At 41.2% G+C, this 21,998-nt stretch overlaps 3 protein-coding genes and 1 pseudogene across 3 annotated transcripts; 2 read left to right on the top strand and 2 right to left on the bottom strand.

The window, feature by feature from the left end:
* Positions 1–2,746: 2,746 nt before the first annotated feature.
* Positions 2,747–3,823, top strand: PI31 (Proteasome inhibitor 31 kDa). Its single transcript, XM_065226014.1, has 3 exons — positions 2,747–2,957; positions 3,024–3,565; positions 3,642–3,823. Exons 1-3 carry the CDS (start codon positions 2,814–2,816, stop codon positions 3,775–3,777), a joined length of 822 nt encoding a protein of 273 aa, XP_065082086.1. The 5' UTR covers positions 2,747–2,813; the 3' UTR covers positions 3,778–3,823.
* A 61-nt stretch (positions 3,824–3,884) lies between these two features.
* Positions 3,885–8,022, bottom strand: LOC135704527 (E3 ubiquitin-protein ligase SHPRH). Its single transcript, XM_065226009.1, has 4 exons — positions 7,785–8,022; positions 6,138–7,723; positions 4,532–6,075; positions 3,885–4,465 (listed from the first exon to the last, which is right to left on the bottom strand). Exons 1-4 carry the CDS (start codon positions 7,924–7,926, stop codon positions 3,895–3,897), a joined length of 3,843 nt encoding a protein of 1,280 aa, XP_065082081.1. The 5' UTR covers positions 7,927–8,022; the 3' UTR covers positions 3,885–3,894.
* A 1,319-nt stretch (positions 8,023–9,341) lies between these two features.
* Positions 9,342–11,369, bottom strand: LOC135704509 (jerky protein homolog-like; annotated as a pseudogene).
* A 4,934-nt stretch (positions 11,370–16,303) lies between these two features.
* LOC135704526 (uncharacterized) lies at positions 16,304–21,032 on the top strand. Its single transcript, XM_065226008.1, has 3 exons — positions 16,304–16,320; positions 16,390–16,459; positions 16,523–21,032. Exon 3 carries the CDS (start codon positions 16,523–16,525, stop codon positions 21,017–21,019), a length of 4,497 nt encoding a protein of 1,498 aa, XP_065082080.1. The 5' UTR covers positions 16,304–16,320; positions 16,390–16,459; the 3' UTR covers positions 21,020–21,032.
* The last annotated feature ends 966 nt before the right edge of the window (positions 21,033–21,998 follow it).

The following is a 21,998-nucleotide window of genomic DNA, read 5'->3' as shown; positions in this document are numbered from 1 at the left end:
GACACTACGGAACGCAACAACCCGTTCGAGGGTTGGATTTCATCCTTGTACCCAACCGGGTCAAACGTCCACTATGGAATGCACCAACCCGCTCAAGGGTTGGATTTTATCCTTGTACCCAACCGGGTCAAACGTCCACTATGGAACGCACCAACCCGTTCGAGGGTTGGATTTTTATCCTTGGACCCAACCGGGTCGAACGTTCACTACGGAACGCACCAACCCGCTCGAGGGTTGGATTTCATCCTTGGACCCAACCGGGTCAAACGTCCACTACGGAACGCACCAACCCGTTCGAGGGTTGGATTTTTTATCCTTGGACCCAACCGGGTCAAACGTCCACTATGGAACGCACCAACCCGTTCGAGGGTTGGATTTTTTTTTATCCTTGGACCCAACCGGGACGAACGTCCACTACGGAACGCACCAACCCGCTCAAGGGTTGAATTTAATCATTGGATCATATTGCCAATAAATAATCACTTTAGGAAGAAGAAGAAAACTAATCGAAGCAACTTCATTTTTTTTTTATAAACTTTTGCTTTGAGTATTTCCACAAATTTCATCATCATAAAAGTAATTCAATTATCATCTCATATCTTATATGAATTTAAATAAATAGAACCGCTAGTAGCGATTCAAGATATGAATTATTTCAATTAGAATGTCCACGCCATTTTGTATTTAGTAAGAGATTCGTAGCTAGAACACCGTTCTCTTTTCAGAAAAATTTCTGCGTTGCGAAAAATTATACGTATACTTTATTCACTATCTGGCCGAGAATAATTAATCAACTATTACTACTTACTTTCTGATGGGAGCGTTATTGGTGTCCACGACTGCGCCATTGTCGGATTTCCCAGATTTCTCCATCTTTTCAATCTGTAAATTGATGCACACAACTAAACTGAACTGTTCTTGTTCACGTCTGTCTCAAAACTGATCAAGTTATCCTCTCTCAGCTCTCAATTTCCATGGAAGCTTTCCCGTTTGCGATGCTTTAGCTACGTGTTTTCTCAGAGACATACTACAATTACAGCTCTCAATTTCTATGGAAGCTTTCCTGTTTGCGATGCTTTAGCTACATGTTTCTCTCAGAGACGTACTAGAATTACTCTAGCGCTTTTGAGAGATTAGTGCTTTCGCTTTATTTCTCCTTTTCACTCTCACACTCTCGCGTTTCTGAGAGCTAAGTGCTTTTGTTTTATTTATTTTATTCACATTCTGTTTGAGGTAGCAGGCTACTAAGCTACACACGATTTATTATTATCACATGCATTATTATTATTTGAATACACTAGAACTATTATTACTTTTAATTTATTATCAACATATATTATCTACACACGTTTCTTCGGGACCTACTTGTCTTAGAGTTACCTCTATGGTATTATCAACAATCAATACGAAACTAACGATTTTAAATTGGCTCACCACTTTAGTAGCCTATTGGCTCCAAGCAAACGATTAACGTACCCTATTCTAGTTGAAATTCTATTACTACACTATGTTTGTTTTGATTCGCTATGAAAGTTTGACAGATAACATCAGGGGTGTGGATTCATGCAGAACATGCAGGGGTGAGTGAAATAGCTTGGGACTGCTTGGGACCGTTGTTCTGGTACTGAGTGAGCCAAAAATAATAATGATTTTCTTCGGGACCCAGTGGTCTTAGAGTTACCTCTATGGTATTATCATAGAGATAACTCTAAGACTAGAAGGTCCCGAAATAACGTGCTCAACTTTTTGGCTCAGCTCTGGTACTCTCTTCGGTCCCAAGCTAATCGATTCTCCCCTCGAAACATAGGAAAAACCAATAACCCCTCATTTTATCTGTCAAACTTTCATAGCGAATCAAAACAAACATTGCGTAGTACTAGAATTTCGACTAGAATGGGGTACTTTAATCGTTTGCTTGGGACCAATAGGCTAGTCAAGTAGTGAGACAATTTAAAATCGTTAGTTTCGTATTGATTGTTGATATTATCGTATTAGCATAGAGGTAACTCTAAGACCACTGGGTCCCGAAGAAAATCATTATTATTTTTGGCTCACTCAGTACCAGAACAACGGTCCCAAGCAGTCCCAAGCTATTTCACTCACCCCTGCATGTTCTGCATGAATCCACACACCCCTGATGTTATCTGTCAAACTTTCATAGCGAATCAAAACAAACATAGTGTAGTAATAGAATTTCAACTAGAATAGGGTACATTAATCGTTTGCTTGGGACCAATAGGCTACTAAAGTGGTGAGCCAATTTAAAATCGTTAGTTTCGTATTGATTGTTGGTATTAGGCTCTCATGAAACCAAAGTTGCCAGTACAAAGAACTATAGCTGGACTCACAATACTGCGTCATCGTCAGCGTTGACGAAGGGGTTCGTTCGTCAAATAACAGGTGTAACGCATGTCAAGTTGCTTTTCCACCACATCGACGCTGATCCAGTCTGTCAATTTTGATCAGATTAAAATTTGACGCTGATGCTGACGGTGACGCAGTATTGTGCGTCCCGTTTATGAATATAGTGACTATAGTTCGGGGGCTTTTTTTTATTATTAATCATGTTACGTACTATTTAACCGGACCTAACCGTGAATACCATTTCACGCGACTACACCTTTATTCGGCCTACCGTCCAATACCCATCAGGCCGAAGAAACATCAATAAAATGACATGACACATTTTTGGTGTTTTGCTTTGCTTTGTTTATACGGTTTATACATCAACTGCATCGTAATTTGCTGCACAGCATCGAAATCGAAATTAAATTCCTACATCGAAATTGACACTGAAATATAAGGCACGGAATATGTCGGAATCGGACTATTTTGGATTTGAACTAGTGTTCAAAACGGTGGAGGGTTCCATCCAGGCCAAATCCGACGTTCTGATCGCAGTCATCCATTGGTATCTGATTAAAAACTCGTTCCGGAATGTTGGCCTTGGCGACGATGTGAGAGGCTTGGTTTTCTTCTATCGTTACTTTATGCCGTATTATTCGAGTCTTATTTGCTTCTAGAAAACGCTATCAGAGTCGGATGAAAAAAGCGAACTCTTGCCAGAGGGATGGAATAACAACCCACACTCGTATGCTATGCGGTACGTGAACAACGGTCAGCTGTACATCTTGCACGGAATCGACAGCGAGGGAACGATGATTATCAATCTTCTGCAGGTCAAGACACTGAACGTTTCGAATACCACGTTCCAAATCGAAGATACGGTCAAAGCCTTGAAGGGATCGATGACAACTCTGGTACCGGAAGCCGCTACCGTGTTGGATCGAGTTCGAAAGGAACTGCTGGTGCCGGTATTCGAGAGTAACAAGAAGGACGGAGAGACTCAAACAAAGAAGGAACCGGAGAAGAATGATCGTGTTGATGTAAGGCCATCGAATCCGCTGCTGGTGGGCCCTCGCTTCGGACCGGTGGCAATCGGCTCGGATCCCCTGGGAGTGGGCAATGTCGGTCGAGGCGATTTGGACCCTTTTGGCCGTGGTGGGGGTATGATCTTCGAGCCACCTGGTGGCTTCAATCCCCTGGCAAACCTCAGGCGACCCGGGTGAGTGTGATGCAAATGTGAGCACCAATCAATTGGATTGATAATTAAGGTTCTGTTTTTTTTTTATATTATATAGTCCCAGTGGAATCGTTCCCGGAGCTCGGTTCGATCCGTTTGGACCCACGGTCGGCACCAATCCAAGGGTGTTCCGCAATCCGGATCCCGATCCAGATCACATGCCGCCACCCGGATACGATGACATGTTTATGTAAAGGGAGTTCTCATGCATTTTCGGAAAATAATCAGCTAGCGACTCAAGTTGAATTTATAACATTTCCATGGATTTAAATAAAAACGTATCGAAAAACTCCTTCGGCACACATATTTTATTACAGAAAGACTGGCTCTGAAGTCAGTTGAAAGAGCTGTTCCAAGTGCCCAACGGTGACCTGCCTCGAGCTCCACAAACCGCACTGGTCGTTTTGAATGGTCTGATGGATTGTTTCCTCGATCGTGTTCTGCACGATAAAGCGATGGACGAAGGTGGGCTTGGTTTGTCCGATTCGGTGTACGCGTCCAACGGCTTGCAGTTCCTCGCCCGGGTTGAGAATCGGTTCCACCAGAAAGACGTGCGTCGCCTCGATCAGGTTCAGTCCCTTGGAGCCGTATTTGAGCGGAAGCAACATGCAGGTGATGTCATTACGGTAGTCCTTGAACTCCTCGATGGCTTTGTAGAACTTACTTCCCTTCATGCGATAGGTGATGGAGTTTTCGTCCAGCGCTCGGGCCAGCATCGACAGGATCGGATCCCAGTGGGAGAAGATGATGATTTTTACTTGTGGTTCCTTTTGTTTGAGCCGCAGAATAGTTTCCACAATTTCTATGATCTTGCTGGAGTATTTTCCTCGCACGATGATCGCTTTGGAGGCGTCCAATTTGTTACAGGTTACGTAATAGATGCTGAAATTGGCAAGCAATTTAAATAAGCTAAATAGGACAAGCAATACTTCAATGTTTGCAACTTACTCGGCTACGCGCTGCCGATGGCGGCAAACAACACAGTCAATGTTACCATCGCGATTTATTTTTAAGATTTGCGGTGCACAGATGATACAGAAATGGTGTCCGCACTGTAGCACGGCGTACTTTTCTTTCGGTGGATACTGGCAAATCGGACAAACATCAATCTCCTTGACGCTGCCCAAATGATGCAGATATTTGAGGGTGCCTTGAAGCCGCACAAATTCCTTCTCAGAAGTTGTCTTCTGCAATTGCATATACTGCAAGGTTTCGTCCACCTCGATATCCAATATCTGCTGAATAGTTTTCTTTGTGATGTTGTGATCCAATTCTTCCAAAGTGACGACATGGAGTCGGGAACGACACATGTTCAGCTCGTCGTGCGCAGCAGCCATATAGTTGGTTTCAACCCAATACTTGGAGTATTGCTTGAATTCGGCTTTCAGGCTTTCCAAATAGGAAATGTAGAGGTCTCCTTCCACTAGGATCTCCGGATCCAGATTGTCTCTTTTGGAGAAGGCGTGAATCTGCCTAAGGATCAGCTCCTGTGTGCTCATCTGCCAGGAGCCTTTCGTCATTGTGCTACTGGGGCCAGATTCGACGACTTCCATGTCAAAGATCAAACACTCGTACTGAGTCAGAACCGATTTCACATCGCACAGGACACAAGTCGGTCGCATAAATCGTTCACTGGCTGGCAGATCGTCCAATTCTTTATCCAAATGGCACAGAAAAGCATCTCGAACCAGCTTTTCGATGCGGTCTTTTGCATTGACCGGCCACATGTGTTTCGGTCGGAGATTCATAGTGAAATAGTCGATTGATTTGAAGGCCTCCTGCAACTGGTAACGATGCCGCTTTACTTTGTCGAACCAAACAGTTAGTGCATAGTCCAATCCCCGCACAGATTCCATTTGCCGTGCCATGCGATTGTGATCATGAATTTCAACGTTCAGCTTAAGCATGAAGTTGGTGATTGCGGCGGGATCCCTGCCTACCTGGTAGATGATGCTCCGCCACCAACCGCCGTCGACTTTGTGATTCAATTGAGCGAAAATTTCTTTGATCTTCTCCGTTGTGCGGTTCAACTCCTGCTCAACGTTTTTGACCAGATTCGAATACGTCTCCATGTACTTCCACTCCAGTTCGGCACATCGTTTCTCATAGCCGGCCATTTCCTCCGGGGAAATTTCATTCACCTTCTCTTGCTCCGTCATCCGAAGCACCTCGAGAAGATTGTGCAGAGCGTGGATCTGCAGCAGGGAATCGACACAGATCGCTCCCTGGTAATCGTCAGCCCAGCGCAGCACGGATTGATACATCTTGATCGCCTGATCGTACTCTTTTCGGATCACATGAATCGCGGCCATTCCGTTGAGGTTGGAAACAATTGAACGAATCTGCGATTTGCAGTCTATTTCGTTTTTTGTAATTAGATGGTCGTGCAATTCGGTCGGTGTGAGCATCTTCGTCATCGTCGTTTGATCTAAGCGATGCAAGATCGACGGGATAGTGCAGTCCTGGCGGAGCTTGCGTACCGGCTCCATCAGCTGAAATAAAATGTTCAAGTGTAGTTTATTTGAAATTTCAAATATAATCAGTCTCAGCCTACCGAATTCAACGTTTGAATGTTCATCCGCGCCATGCTGGTATTCCGGTCGGTGAGCTTGGCAACCCTCTCACGGAAAGCCGTAGCACATTTTGCATGCTCCATCCGGTAAAAGAAGTTCTGTAAATCGGACATCGTTATGCAGTGGGTCATTTCCGTCTGTGGTGGAATTCCGAGCTGGTCGAGCACGGCCGCTTTGCACGTTCGCCACATGATTCGAGATATAATGTGTAGCAAGGGCCGCGGATTGCACTGCTGAAAAAGCCGGGTTAGCTCGCACCACACCCGGTAGTCGTTGTAGGGAGCATAGTCCAGGAAGTGCACCAGTCCGTACAGGTTATCCATGCTCTTCTCGATGGGCGTGCCGGTGACCGTCCAGCGGTGCACTGCCGGCAAAGTTTTCACCATCTTCGTTGTCTGATTATGAATTCCTTCCACCATTTGCGCCTCGTCCAGACAAACGCGCCACCATTGAACCAACGGTAGCGGCGATACGAGTCTTAGGAAACGTTTCTCGTGTCGAGATGTGCGCAAATTGTCAGCCGTAAAGTAAATCTCTGTTTTCAACACGTTGTAGTCCGTCAGAACCACATCGTACTGTGCCAGGTCAGCCGGACTGATCCAACCACTAACGGATACCCCTTCGTATATGAAGATTTTGAACGACTGATCATCAACGTGTTTGGCAATCTCTGATGCCCACTGCATTTTAATCGATACCGGCGAAACGATTATTGTCGTTCCGGATTCTACCAATGGCTCCAATCGCCAACATTCTGGACAAATGTACCGTCTTGTCGGCTGCACACAATTTTTCATTACACACATCCTGTGCTGTCTTAGACCGCATTTCTGGCAAGCTATCACATCTTTATTAGAATTCCTGGAACAGATGCACCTAACCTCCTTTTCCTCCTCCTCTTCATCCACACTGATTTCATCGTCACCGTTATCTGGCTCCTGCAGCTTCCGTTTCTTACTCTTGCGATTGAACAGCAGCAATCCTAATATCTCAACCGTCTTGCCCATGCCCATCTCGTCTGCCAAAACTCCACCAGGAGGAATAGCTATCTCCCGTGGCATTACATCCACCACTTCGAAGGTGTCAAAATACATATAGAAATCAACTTCCGGAATGTTACAGTTCTGCAACTTCAAATACTGTGCTGGCAAAACCTTTCGTACCATTTCTCGATCCAACATCCAACGGATAGCCTGAATTTGGTATGGCCTCAACGTCGGTCTCAAACATTTGTGGCTCACATCCTCCGGAATGGACTCATCCAAAATGTCACTCAGATGCATCTCCCTCAATCGTTCATAGAACTGACCAACGCTCAGAGCATTCGCTGCTCCATCACCCTCCTCCTCCTTATCCTCCTGAAGCTTTAACTCTTCCAACCGCACGAAATCGTGCCTTTCCACCTCCTCGAAGAATGTCTTCACCATCCGCATCCTCTGCCGGGCGTAACCGAAATCGCCGATCTCTTCCGGCTGCAGTCGTCGCAGAAATAGACCTAGATAGACCGTTTCACTGTCTGAAGCATCAGTTCGCTGTAGCAGAGCGTACTCCGGGATACATTTAACGTCTGTCCACAAAATAAAAAACGTAACCATAAGATACCCATTCCATACATTATAATACGTTACCTTTGAGCAGGATCTTAACGTTCAGAGATGCATCCAGCTGGAAGTAGCTTTGGCCTTCATATTTGAAAACGGTTCCGTCAGTGATGGATGGCTGTCCGTGGCCGCTTTGCAGGATTCCAACATCCGCCAAGCAGTATTGCATGGTGATGGCACAGTTCGCAGTGCGATTAATTTACAAGTTGGTATACCTACTCCAAGGATCAATGAAATGAACAAAATTTAAAATAGGTATATACCTTAAACCTGAATATAAATTCAGGCTCTTTAGTGTACCTAAATGCCGAAAGCACTTTGATACTTTTCTTCTAGGTTTTGTTTATAAACTTATAGAACTTGTTGTGTTTGTAGAAGGGTTTCAGTCATGCGAGTCGAGCAACGCGAGCGACGCACAGATGGGGATTGTAAGTAATGGTCGAAAAAAATCAATATCGAAATGAATTCAAGCGCAAATTTTCATTACGTCGAAAGTTACAAAGGTAGACAAAGTCGAGCTATCAGTGTCAATCGAAGCTTCTGCTATTGGCCACCCACATAAGATCCGTTTGCGTTGCGTTGACGTAAATTTGACAGTTAGACAATAGATTTAGCTGACACTTTGCCGCAACGCGTCAGATCTGGATCTAATGTGCGTGGGCCTTTACACTATATACTGACCGAATATGGGAGCACATCTCGGATCACATCCTAGATCACATCCCATTTTTAAATTTATTTACCAGTCAAATTGCTTTTTGACGTTATCACCTTCCGATCAAAATGTTTTTCGATGTTACTTAAGTCACCCGATTTCTATGGAGATGCCGTTTGTCTTAAGTAACAGCGCAGTGAAACGAGTGAAACCCGTGAAAAGTGTACGTTCGTCGTTTCGCTTTCTCATTTTTAAAGTGAATAAATCGAACTGTTTGTTACTAAGATGATTTCAGTGGTCTTAAAATGATCAATCTGCTGCACGTAAGGCACGGATTGGCTTAAGTAACATTAGGGAGCCACCAAACGACGTATGTATAAAAACCAGTATATTTTAGAATTAAAGCTAGCGATCTGCTTTGTATGATTCAAACCCTACTTAATATGTTAAACATTGCTATCACTATGAGATTATATGCGTTTAATTGGAAATGGGAATAACTTTTCGGTCATCAAAACAAAACTTTATTTTTCTCGGATCGATGTTAATGTTACTTTCGATAGCGCTCACCTCTTCCTCTTATACAGCAAAAAAAATGTAATATCGATCAACGTAATTCAAGCTAATGTATGAAATAATGATGTAATAGCAAAAAGCAGATACAATATTACATCAATAGATGTACAGTGGAAGTTCGCTAATTGGGGGTTTTCTGGTTGGGGCGCTTTTTAATTGGGGGTTCGCTAATTGGGGCGCGACCCAATTAAAAAGTAGTCATCCGTCAAAATCTGATTTCAAAATCATGCTGACGTTTTGATGTCATATTTTTTGGGGGGTCTTTCAATGATTGATAAAAAATAACGAAAAACAAAATATTTTTTGTAAAAAATCAATTTAATTCATAAAACAAGCTAATTAAAACAAAACAGTTACAGATTGCGTCTCTTCCACTCTGCTTCCAGCAATTCAGTTCGCAGGGTTTTCAGTTTCAAAGTCTGAGCGGGATTGTTATGTACGAATTGGATCACGTTATCAAGCGACTTCATCGCGGTTGGAAAATCGATGTCTTCGGGTTCTTCGTTTTCAGTAGCAAGGGCACTTCCGTTCAAAGCCTTCGGGGTGGTATCCAACCATTCTTCCTCCGTGAAAGTTAAATCAACAATCAATTCGAAACTAACGATTTTAAATTGGCTCACTACTTGACTAGCCTATTGGTCCCAAGCAAATCGATTAACGTACCCCATTCTAGTCAAAATTCTAGTACTACGCAACGTTTGTTTTGATTCGCTATGAAAGTTTGACAGATAAAATGAGGGGTTATTGGTTTTTCCTATGTTTCGAGGGGTGCATCGATTAGCTTGGGACCGAAGAAAGTACCAGAGCTGAGCCAAAAAGTTGAGCACGTTATTTCGGGACCTTCTAGTCTTAGAGTTACCTCTATGGTTAAATCGTCTGCTTTATTCAAAACTGCGCTGACTATTTCTTCGTCTCTGAACACTTCGCTGGTTATTGAAACTGTTGTACCATTGGAATCTACTACTCGATCCTCAAGCCAAAGCTGGATTTGCTCGTCGGTTGTGTTTGTTCCGGCTATGCCATCAATTGATGCTACAAGGGACTTGAAATTAGCAAAAAGATCCTCCGCCTGTTCAGACATGCTCCATTCACAACCTGGAAACTCATCGAACAACTTTTTCCAGGAATTTTCAATGGTAACCTGACTGATTTCGTCGCAAGCTTCAGCAATCCAATCAATACTCTGCCGTAAGGACACATTTTTCAGCCGTTGTTCCAAGGGCAAATCTTCGTTTTCCAAAACAAGCTTAAGCATCAGCTTCCGTTTGTACCTGGTTTTGATTGCGTTGATCACCGACTGATCCATCGGCTGGCATTCTGCTGTCACATTTGGTGGAAGGTACATCACTTGAATTAATCCATCATCACTCTTCAAATCATCGCATCCATCGTAGTGAGCAGTACAGTTATCCAGAACCAAAAGCGCTGACGGTTCCAAATCGTGCTCAGCAGAGAACTTCCGGACAGCGGCAATGAACTCGTCATAAAACCAAGTACGGAACAACTGACGTGTCATCCAAGCTTTTTTGGAATTGTAGTAGGATACCGGTAATGATTGCTGAAAGCCGCGAGGAAATCCACGGGGGTTCTCGGCTACCCCAATGAACATCAGTTTCATTTTGAGAGAACCATCCATGTTCGAGCACGGCATGAATGTGAATCGGGTTTTGTTGAGCTTTCGTCCCGGAGCGACTGTCTCGTCCTATAATGCGATAGTGCGTGATGCCATCAGCTTGGTGAAAAGTGCTGATTCATCTGCATTAAAAATTTGGGCTTTTGTCACATTCATTTCCAATACTTTCTTCATGAGCACTTCCTTGAATTTAAGGTACGCTTCTTTATCCGCGGAAGCTTTCTCTCCTGCCACCACCAAAACACGTAATCCGAAACGCTGTTTAAAACGGCGCACCCAGCCATCCGAAATCAAAAAAGTAAGATCCAGATAAACACCAAGATCTTGAAAGCATTGGAACAGTTGTTCTGCTTTGGCCTTGATCACATCCAATGTGACAATAATATTAGCCTCACGTTGTTGCAAAACCCATAGGTAAAGCGCTTCCTCCAGTAAGGGAAAATTCTGCTCCTTCATCGTTTTTCGATTTTCCACGCCATGTTCTCTGAATTTTTATAGTTTCATCCGAATTGACTCCTTATTTTTCAAAAATCGACCGACCGAGGATGCTCCGACACCAAACCTTTTGCCTAATATTTCGTGGGAACCGTTTCCTGCTTCAAATTCCTCGATTATTCTCACCTTCTGAGCCAAGGTAAGCGTAGTGTGCTTCCGTTTCACGACTTGCTTATTATCCACTCCGGAACTGGAAGCTGATACTCCTTCCATTGTGAAAGCTGAACAAATTTCAGGAGGATAATTGCTACAACATTACAAACAACGTATGAATGCACAAATAATTACCAGCGCCGGAAATAACTCAACAAAATATTCAATCGATTCACTCAATTTACACTCACGCAAGACAAAAACTAAGTAGCTGCTCACAGCATCAGTTAAGCAGACGAAAGACTGAAAACCAAAACAAACGAGTCAATCGCCCCGCGGTCAACTTTGACACTTGTCGACACCCCCCAATTAGCGAATGCCATTCGATAATTGGGGTGCAGTCGTGCCCCAATTAGCGAACGGCTATGTAATTTTGTTCGCAAAATCGATGTACATCGTACAACGTAATATCATAGAGGTAACTCTAAGACTAGTAGCACAAACGAAGTGACAGACGACTTACTGGCGAAGAAATCCATTAAAATAATGTGGTTCACTGTAATAGAATTTTCTTGGAAGCTTGTGCCGTCATCCACCAGATGGGTTAGTTTTTTTTTGTTTTGATTTGAACAAAGTTGATTTTGTGTTCAATGATTCTTTGACAGTGTGCAAAGAGTGTATCATTTTGTCATTTTTTTATGCATTTCAGTTTTGAGTAGAGTGAAAGAGATAGAACCAAAACATTCTAATACATTTGGTGAAAATGCTAGTACAATCCAGTAGTAGTGTTGCCATGTGGTACAATCCAGTAGTAGTGGTGTTGCCATGTGGTACACTGAAAAATTGAAATAGCAGGTTAGTCACCAAAGTTTTCGAGCAGCTCCGTCTGTCACTTCGTTTGTGCTAGTAGGTCCCGAAAAAACGAGCTCTACTTGTCGGCTCAGCTCTGGTACTATCTTCGGTCCCAAGCTAATCGATTCACCCCTCGAAACATAGGAAATTCCACTAACCCCTCATTTTATCTGTCAAACTTTCATAGCGAATTAAAACAAACATTGTGCAGTACTAGAATTTTGACGAGAATGGGATACGTTAATCGATTTGCCTGGGACCAATAGGCTAGTCAAGTAGTGAGCCAATTTCAAATCGATAGTTTCGTATTGATTGTTGGTAATATTCGAGGTAATATCAACAATCAATACGAAACTAACGATTTTAAATTGGCTCACCACTTTAGTAGCCTATTGGCTCCAAGCAAACGATTAACGTACCCTATTCTAGTTGAAATTCTATTACTACACTATGTTTGTTTTGATTCGCTATGAAAGTTTGACAGATAACATCAGGGGTGTGTGGATTCATGCAGAACATGCAGGGGTGAGTGAAATAGCTTGGGACTGCTTGGGACCGGTGTTCTGGTACTGAGTGAGCCAAAAATAATAATGATTTTCTTCGGGACCCAGTGGTCTTAGAGTTACCTCTATGGTAATATTACACAACCGACGGAATGATCTCTGTGCAGCTGTTTGGATGTACACTGATAAATTAAACTATTCCCACTTTGCCTGAAATTTAATCAATTTGACATTAAACTCAGTTTAATCATTTCGAAAGATTAAGAATTTATACTCTCTTTCTAAAAACTAAGCATTTGATATTAATCCCAGCTTAATCATGGTTGATTAGATTGAAGATAATCTTTTTTGAATAAATTTTAATAATTTTTGATTCTATTTTAATAATTTTTGATTGAATTTTAATCTGTTTTTGTTTATATATCAGTATTGAAAAAGAATAATATTTAATACTGGAAAGATTATTTCGAATTTAATCATGCATGACTACTGCCGAAGTAATCATGGCTCGGACTCAATAAGGTGAAGCGGGAATCTGCATACTTTTTAAGCTTTTTTGATTTAATTTATCTTTGAGTGTAATATTCAACAACTTTTTTTTTGTGTAGGTACACTTAAAAAAATGTTCACGTCACTATTATGTGCACGGCGAATGAGAACGACCCAAATTTGAGTTTAGTTCACTCATAATCGCCAAAAGTGCAGGAACTCAGCGATGAGTAAAACTTGTTTCATGGTTTCCTGTGAAAAACCTAAAAAATCTGCCGGAAAATGAGGAAATTGACGAAATTTTTATTCAGTCTCGACCAATAGACTGAGTGAATCCAATCTTTACTTTTCTCAAATTCGGGAATTTTTCCTTGGAAAATCCTGGAAAAACCTGGGAAAACATGAGGCAAATTTACTCATCGCTGAGTTCCTGCACTTCTGGCGATTATGAGAGAACTAAACTCAAATTTGGGTCGTTCTCATTCGCCGTGTGGTTCTCACTTAATTTTGTGACACATTTAGATGTTATGTGTCTCGCTTATTGATATTAACAGTCTCACTCACTACCTCTCTCACTACCGTAAAATGATCTATTCTTGAAATTGCAGAGTAAATCATAACTAATTTGAGTACTAAATGGAATGTATTTTGAAACGAAGTTTTTTTTTAAATGTTTATTTTATTATTATAAAATATATAGTAGATCAGGTTTGAATGATGTTAGGGGAAGAATGCGAGGAAGAATGTTAGAAATAAATAAATCTACACACTTAGAAAATAATACCGAACTCGGTTTAATTTTCTACCGAACCTCTTCGGTTACCAACGAGAAACCGAATAAATGGTTTAAAACATTTTTTCAGGCGTATTTATCGAATCAGACCCGAATTTCGGTAAAATAGTATAAATTTGACAGATAGAAATGAAGGCTGAACCGAAAAGTACGGTAAAGTATCGACATTTACGAATTCGGTACATGAAAACCGAGAAATTCGGTAAACTGAACCGAATATTCGCTAAAACGTGTTAAACGTCAAACGCTTAAACGTCAAACGTTCCACTTGCGCTTAACTTCGTGACGGAAATTTTAACCGAAAACTCGGTTCTCAGCTCTGAGTCTATTTTTTTTCTCGCGTGTGCTCGTTGGACGTGTGCAACAATTCAGTGAAAATGGAAAAAGTTTCTGCACGTTTGATTGAAATCTTTTGTAAGTATTTGATTCAAGTATATATTTGGAAGAGTTAATAAAAATAATAAATATTAGTCTCTGTCGCATTACATAACTGGTTTTATTGTTATGAAACTTCGAAGCAACGTATCCTTAATCAAAATTTAAAGTAGTATTTGAAGTGAAAACCGAGCGCTGCCCAAAAAAAACGAATTCCGTAATTACAACAGGTGGGTCGGTTTGTTTGACAGCGTTCGGTAGTTCTTTAGTAAACCAATGTTCGGTTATTTCTGCTTAAGTTTATTTCTCGTCAACCGAGATTTTCGGTAAATTTGACACATTGTGGGCAAAAAAAAAAGAACTAACGACAGCTCGGTTATTCCTCCTTGAACCGAACAGACTACCGAGCGTTCAGCAGCTAAAAACTCGGTTGAAATCAAACCAAGTTCGGTATTATTTTCTAAGTGTGTATGAACTTTCCATCCGATATATAATCGATTCTGATAGAATTGATCTTAAGTCATACAAAAAACGGCGAATAAATCCTGATGGATAAAGATGAGTGTAAACAAAATCAAACAACAATTCCTTTTAAGCATTTCCTGGAATATGCCACGAAAATCATAGCTCTCAGAATATCCTCCGAAACCGTATTCTGTGTACATCAATTGACTACTCCACGAACGCTGGAAACAAACTGAAAATAAATCAATGAAAATGCCTTTTCTAATAAAAAAAAACCATACCTTACAACACTCCTGGATCTATTGACCACTTTGTTAAGCAGTTTTGGCGTGACTTTCTACCAGCGATTTCACAAAACTGGACCAAATAATTTCTATATTTTTATGAAACGCACAAATGTTGGCAAATGTTTCTCGAGGTTCTAGAAGAAAAAACTCGAGAAAAAATCTCAAAATAATATTTTATTTCAAAGTTCGAGTGGTAGTAAACGTCATTTTAGGTGTTCGAATAAAGTGGTTAATTGTCTGCAAGCGTCCGGCCACGGGTTCAACATTTAACATTTACCAATAGTTATTGCCCCTTGTAGTCATTTGGATTCAGATCCAAACCAAGGGTTTTATCTTGCTCTCTTGAACCAAAAATATTGTTGTTTACTTTTGCTACGCAAGCATCCTATGGAAATGCAAAACACTTCTAATTTGTAAGTTTTTCACTGTAGCGCAGATTAATGAATATTTTAATTGAATGTAGGATACAATGCACTTGAATTTATAATGTGGGATCTTCCATCATTCCACAATTAGAAACACGAGAAATAAGTGTGTAAAACACATTGAATCAATGTGGGAAACACATACAATCAATGTGATTGATAAATTGAACCGGTTAAAACATATGAATCTGACGTGCACATTTTTTTGAGTGTATAGCGTAAGCGGCAATAATAAAGCCCTTAGTTAAAGAATGGACAACTGTCACCACAAAACTGAAAAAAGCAAGGGGGGTGTGGCTGTCAAATACAAACAATCCTCGCCTCGTATAACTGGTTCCAAACGTAAACAAACCATATGAAACCTAGAGGGTTTGTTTACGTTTGGAACCAAAAAAAAAGCTGTTCCATTGGATCAACTTTTGACAGACGTCCATACTTTTACTGTAGGGCTTTAGGCAATACGCGCGAGTCATTGACAACTCAACATCATTTTTGTTTGTAATCAAAGGTGCAACCGGCGGTTTAGCTACACCGCGCATAAACGAAAAAGATATTAGTCAAACATATTCCTGCTGGATTGACCCTTTGTCAGTACTGTAGCAAATAGAGAGTGTGCGGAAGGAAGTGTAGAGCAATAACAAATAGTAGAAAGTAATTAAACTGATGAATTAATATGTAACTATATTGCAACTATGTATGTCTGTACATTCCCATATCTATGATTAACCGCTACTTGAGTATGGACATGGAAACCTTCAGAAGTCAGAGTCAGAAATAAATCAGTCTTCTGCAGCGCGGAAAGAAGTGTTTTCTTGTTTCATCCAAAAGCTCTATTCGAAAACCCGTGGAAACTGCAGCCATTAGTGATATTGAGGATCGTGACGAACTCCGCCAAGTCACAACAAAAATAATATTATTATAGGTAAGTATAAATTGTATTTAAAGCATATAGCGGTAAACTATAATATCTTGTGTATCCGGTTAATTTTAGTCATTGTTCTGAGCTGCATTGTGTTTTGTAGACAACCCACATTTTCATCGTTCAATCAGTGTAATTGACGGTAAGTTCATCACATTTACATGAGCCATTTTGGGAAGTACCTTTTAACAAATACAATCCACAGATGTCCCAAAATCATAATTACCTGGAAGCAGCTCAGGCTGGTGACTTGTCTGCCGTAAAGTACTACCTCGGATTGCAACCAGAAGTCGACGTCAACTATCAGGATGTGAAACTGCAAAGTGCACTGCACAGGTCAGTGAAGGCGAACAGAAACTCCCATCAGATGGTGAGGGATTTGATTGAAGCTGGAATCGATTGTAGTCTGTTGGATGACCGGAATCAAACAGCAGCCGAGTTTGCCCGACGCGTTGGAAGAGGCGATTTGATGCTGCTGATGTTGGAATGCGAATTCCGGGACGTACCAGTGCGAGATGTTTTCTATCAGCTGATACGAAGGGAGAATATGGAGTTAGTTTGTGTGTACGTGGAACAGCAGAAGCTATCTATTAAAGAGGCAGTACGATTTACGGAGGAAGCCTACGAAGTGCTTCGGATGAAAGGAGTAAGGCTAACGGAGCAGGTTCAGTACGAAGTGGAACAGGAATTGGTCAATTATTATAGTAAAAATGCGACCTTTTGTGAAATTAAGGTGAACGAGAAAGAGTTGTTGGAGTACATTGACTTTGTGCTGGAGAACTCGGATGAAGAGAATCTAAACGAGACGGGCGATGAAGTACTGATGGCATTGCGAGAGCTTGTGAAGCTAATGTACCTTGGAAAGCACCAGTACGACGACGCGATGATGGAGGTTCAGTATTGCTTGTGTGCTTTTGTATCGGTCTATGATAGATTGGAAGATACGGCGTTATATACATTGGTTATAAACAAGCAGATGGTGCTGAGATTTTTGCGTCTGGTTGCAAAACAGCTACGATGTAGCGACAGAACTTTATCCAGCAGAGATAGAAAAGTTCGGAAGGAGTTAAGGAAAACATTTGTTCTTTTGAAGGAGGTAAACTCTGTTGGTAAAATAGTAACTTACTTGAAGAAAGGGTGTGAGATAGATTTGAAACAGCATGACGATAAAGAAGTAAACCAACTGGTTATAGATCGGTGCATTCAAGTCGTGGGAGAATCCATCAAGAGCACCAAGCTGTCACCGAATTTGTCTAAGCGAATGCAAACGGCATTCGAATACATAGTATCTAGTGGAACGGCTTTAAGTTACAGAAGTACCCGGGAATTTCACTCCCACGGTTATCCGGTGATTAAGTATTTACTAGAAAAAGAAAATGATTTCGCCTCGTACAGGAAACTGCAGGACAATTTAAAATCCATGTTGAGCCTTTTCGAGTGCATGCTTTCCACATTGCTGATCACCATCAGTAAACGCTTTCTAGGCTCACTGTACAAAATGAAAACAATCAAACAAATGCGCTCATTGGCAATGTTTGCCCATCTGGAATTTATTGAAAGCTTTCAGAGTCCAGTTGCATTTACAGAGATGTTCTACAGTGAAAAAGTCGTGATGATGCTTGTTAATGATTTGAAGATCTTACTGATAGATGATTTGGTGAATCACCAAGCGTTGATTTATTTAGAGGATCGATTGAAGCTTTATTTTCAAAATATGTCCAAGCAAGGTCACAACTATCAACAGCTGGGTCAAAGCTTTGCAACGTATCTACGTGTGGTAAGGAACAACCATAATGTTGATAGTATAAGATCAGTTCTCAAATTTCCACTGTTGCATCCATGTCCAAAATATTCTATAAGCTTTTGTTCTCAAGAGTCCCGTGAAATTAGCGGAACGGTACGCAGTTTGCTGAATAATCTGCTGCAGTCTTGCGCCGATAAGAAAGATCATCAGAAAATTATAAACACCGCATTGGAGCTTTTCAATCAGTTGGACAGTGAATCCTCGTCTGGACTGGATATGGTTCGGCTGAAGCAAGCAAATCGAGCCTTGGATCGTTATCTAAAGGAAACTCTTCATGAATGTGGTGCAGACGAAAAAGTGTTCACACAAATCTCTCAGAAGCAGCTCAAGGATCTGAGTCGCAATATATTCAATGTTAAAGAACGGTTCAAAATTCTTGCCCTTCCTGACAGTCCCAAACTTAGAGCCGTCCGGAAGAAGCAGGAAAATGAGTTGCAAAATGCATTCGAGCGAAAGATTGCGACCTTAAAAAAGTTGCTACTAAAAGGTTCACAACCGACGGGCTCTGGACCTTATAATTATAAGATAAAGGAAAACTGGACAGTTCAGTTTGCTATTGAGCATGTGCTTTTGGAAATTAGCGAGATTTTGCTTGGAGTAGGAATAATGAAACCAAATCTGCATCTACTGAACCATCGAGCTCCAGTGATTTGTGGGAAGAACTTGCGTGATGGCTTGGCACACGATATGTTGATGTATAGCGTTATCAGCGAGAGTTGCAGGCATCTCATTTGCAACGCTATTTATTACGCTAGCCTATCCATCAAGCTATATGAGAAAACAGATAGGACTAAACCGGAGGTTTTGAGCCGAAATAAATGCAGTAAAATCGTGGACAAGCTCCATTGGTTTGAAATGCAAAGTAAGTTATACGAACAGTTAAAAGATATGGAAAAATTCGAATTCAAGCGTGTTGAAATCGATGGACCTGATATTCTTGGGTGTACACGAGAAACCAAATCAGACCTGACGATGCATTGCAACAACGCCCTCATTCATGCAATAAAACACAATGTTCAAATATTTGTGGATCACATTGACGGCACTAAACCTTCTCAATCAGCTCAAAGACTGATAAATACAATCAACCATCCTCTGATTCCTCGTAAAAAGCCAAATCAATTGAGTGCTCCGGAAAAGGCACAGATACTTCTGAGCATCACGCTGGCAGCAGACAACTTTTCCTTGTATCGCAAAGTGACCCAAAAGTGTAATGCTTCATTGACTTACGAAGCGGCATTCAAACAAAATCCGGCAGTTTTGAATCACTTGGATGAACTAAATCTACCTCTGTCAAAGCAAATGTTGCTTGATGGCATTGAAACAGGAAATACTGCAGTTTTCAAAATGCTATTGAAGAAGCTGGATACACAAACTATCATCGCTTGTTCTCCGCTGCTACACGCTCTAATATACGGACAAGTTGAAATGGCTCAACTGCTAGTTGAAATAGTAAAGCCAAACGAAAAGGACGCTGAAATTGCTGTTATATACAACTTTAATAACATTCTGAAACATATTCTTCGTAAGGTGAAGGATGTCCGCAGTTTGGTCTTGTACGCAGTTGCACGTGACAACCTGGAAGCAATCAAACTGATGGAAATCAGTCCCAAAATCTATAGCAACATTACTGGGCTTCTCCATCATGCAGCTTACTTAAACCGAATTTCCATACTGGAACATTTCCTACGGAATGACGAGTGGCGAAATAGGATCGACGAACTGGATGAAAATAAACTCACAGCAATTGAAATATGTGCTCAGAACGGAAACTATTCAGCAGTCAAGTTGCTTTCGCAGTATACCACCAACGTAAAAAGTGCAATTAATCGTGCTTCTTTTTCAAATTACAATAGCATCGTGAAATACCTGCTCCGACACAATCCTCATTTGCTACCAGACTTGCGTATCATCTTGGTTAACCGAGCAATTGAGAACAAAAACAACAGTCTTCTAAAGTATCTTCTCGGTCGCCATGTAAGTGATAATCTGGACCTATCGCAGCAATTCCTGGGAGCCATCAACTTTAACAACTTTGAGGCTTTGGAGCTTCTTCTGAAACACGATCCACAATGCGCTCATGCTATTGATCTCAATGAAAAGTACAATGCATTCCATATTGCCGTGCAATCTCTGAGCCTAATGAAGAAAGTGGACGTCAAGTCCCGATTCTATAAAATTCTCAATCTACTTGTTGCTCATAAGGTAAATCCTGCAGCTAAGAACAAACACGGAATAACCCCTCTGCACCAGGCTTCCTCCTTTGGCAATCCTAAAATAGTATCTCGTTTGCGTAAGCTTGCCCCCAACACCATTAACGAAGCGGACGCTATCGGTCGCACTCCTCTCATCACTGCTCTAATCACCGAAAATCTACCAATCGTCGAATATCTTTTCAAAAACAAAGCCGAAACAAATGTCCTTTCGACGTTCAGATATTCCCTTCTACACAACGCTCCACCAGTTACCCACTTTCTGACCACAAACACCGAATGTCTCGAGTATGCCGTCAAAACCTTGCATGTCGATCCTGACCTAACGGATTCTTTCGGCCGAACACTGCTGCATGAACTCTGTCTGATGGACAGTGCAGCGATGGTAAAATTTCTGTTGGAACAGTGCAAAGCGAATATCGCCGCTCGGGATCTTTATGGTGAAACTGTGCTGCACCATGCTGTCCGGTACGATAGTCAGACGGTTCTGGAGTATCTTTTGAAACGACCGGATTGCGAGCTGGATCAGCCCAATGCACAGGAATACACACCGTTGGTGCTAGCGATTGTCATCCCCGATAGGATGCACATGGCGCAAAAATTGGTCATAGCCGGTGCATCGAAGGAGAAGTTGCTGCAGGTGGTTACGGGCAGCTGCCGGGAGGCGCTTGCACATATTCAGTAACCAATATCGAACAACAACTAATCCTACTTTTAGTGAGATCTTAGAGTTTAGAATGATTTTGACATATAACTTGATGCTCAATATGTATGTGATAATCAAAATACAAACCTCATTATGTATAAAACAACATTTTATCCTATTTTGCATTGATATTTTCATTAAAAGTATAATATACTGAACGGTAAGGGAACGTTTATTGTAGTTATTGGAAAATAATCTCTTCCTCCAGTGCAACATTAGCAGTATGACGTCATCAACGCTTGAATGACGCTTGAATACCTCCTCCTCTCTCCCATTTAGAGCCACCATTGATCATCGAGTGAGAGAAGAGAGAGCTTTTATGATGGCTGTTTTGCAAACATATACATATGATGGTGGCATTATAAACACGAAAATGAAAAACAACCTAAAATTAAGTTCAGTTCACCCACCCATCTCCAACTTACGTTCAATAAGCCAAATTTGAGGAAACAGCTTAAGGTAGTTTGCTTTCAACGCCGGCAAAAAATTACTTTTCAAAAAGTTTTTTCTACCCAAAATAACCCGAATTTAAGTTAAAAGGACTCGTATATTGGGTAGTTTTTATTTTCATGGACATATATAACATTTAACATCGGCTTTGTAGTATCTTGTTTCAAGTTATATTCTTATAATTGATGGGTACCTACTTCATGCAGAATTGTTTTTACCAGCTCTGTTTAGAAGATTGGTAAAATTCACAGTTTTCAGAATCCGAAAATTGCTTTAAAATGAGAACGTGATAATGGAATCAGCCCAATTTAAAATACTTCACTGCTCCAAATATTTATTATTCCTGAAAGACTGCACATGGAACAACATGAACAAGAGCGACGAAAAAGCTTACAACCTTAATCGTGACGTACCACTGGCGAGCTTTGGTAGCGTAGGAAAGAAGCTTTATGCTCTTTGTGGGCTGTCACTATTCGCATCGAGCAAGAGAGGTGAGGCAGCAAGCATA

Source organism: Ochlerotatus camptorhynchus, unplaced genomic scaffold (assembly GCF_037179485.1).
Source record: "Ochlerotatus camptorhynchus isolate MF236.1 unplaced genomic scaffold, CSIRO-AGI_Acam_v1.1 ptg000243l, whole genome shotgun sequence".
NCBI lineage: Eukaryota > Metazoa > Arthropoda > Insecta > Diptera > Culicidae > Ochlerotatus > Ochlerotatus camptorhynchus.
Note: the sequence above shows the minus strand (reverse complement) of the source record. Positions and strands in the feature narration are given on the sequence as shown.

Bases quoted from the DNA above. Each gene is read 5' to 3' on its own strand.
- PI31 (XM_065226014.1), top strand. From the start codon at position 2,814: ATGTCGGAATCGGACTATTTTGGATTTGAACTAGTGTTCAAAACGGTG. The intron at 2,958-3,023 runs GTGAGAGGCTTG...ATTTGCTTCTAG, and splicing joins ATGTTGGCCTTGGCGACGAT to AAAACGCTATCAGAGTCGGA. The intron at 3,566-3,641 runs GTGAGTGTGATG...TATATTATATAG, and splicing joins GCAAACCTCAGGCGACCCGG to TCCCAGTGGAATCGTTCCCG.
- LOC135704527 (XM_065226009.1), bottom strand. From the start codon at position 7,926: ATGCAATACTGCTTGGCGGATGTTGGAATCCTGCAAAGCGGCCACGGA. The intron at 7,724-7,784 runs GTAACGTATTAT...TTTTGTGGACAG, and splicing joins CGTTAAGATCCTGCTCAAAG to ACGTTAAATGTATCCCGGAG. The intron at 4,466-4,531 runs GTAAGTTGCAAA...TGCCAATTTCAG, and splicing joins CATCGGCAGCGCGTAGCCGA to CATCTATTACGTAACCTGTA.
- LOC135704526 (XM_065226008.1), top strand. From the start codon at position 16,523: ATGTCCCAAAATCATAATTACCTGGAAGCAGCTCAGGCTGGTGACTTG.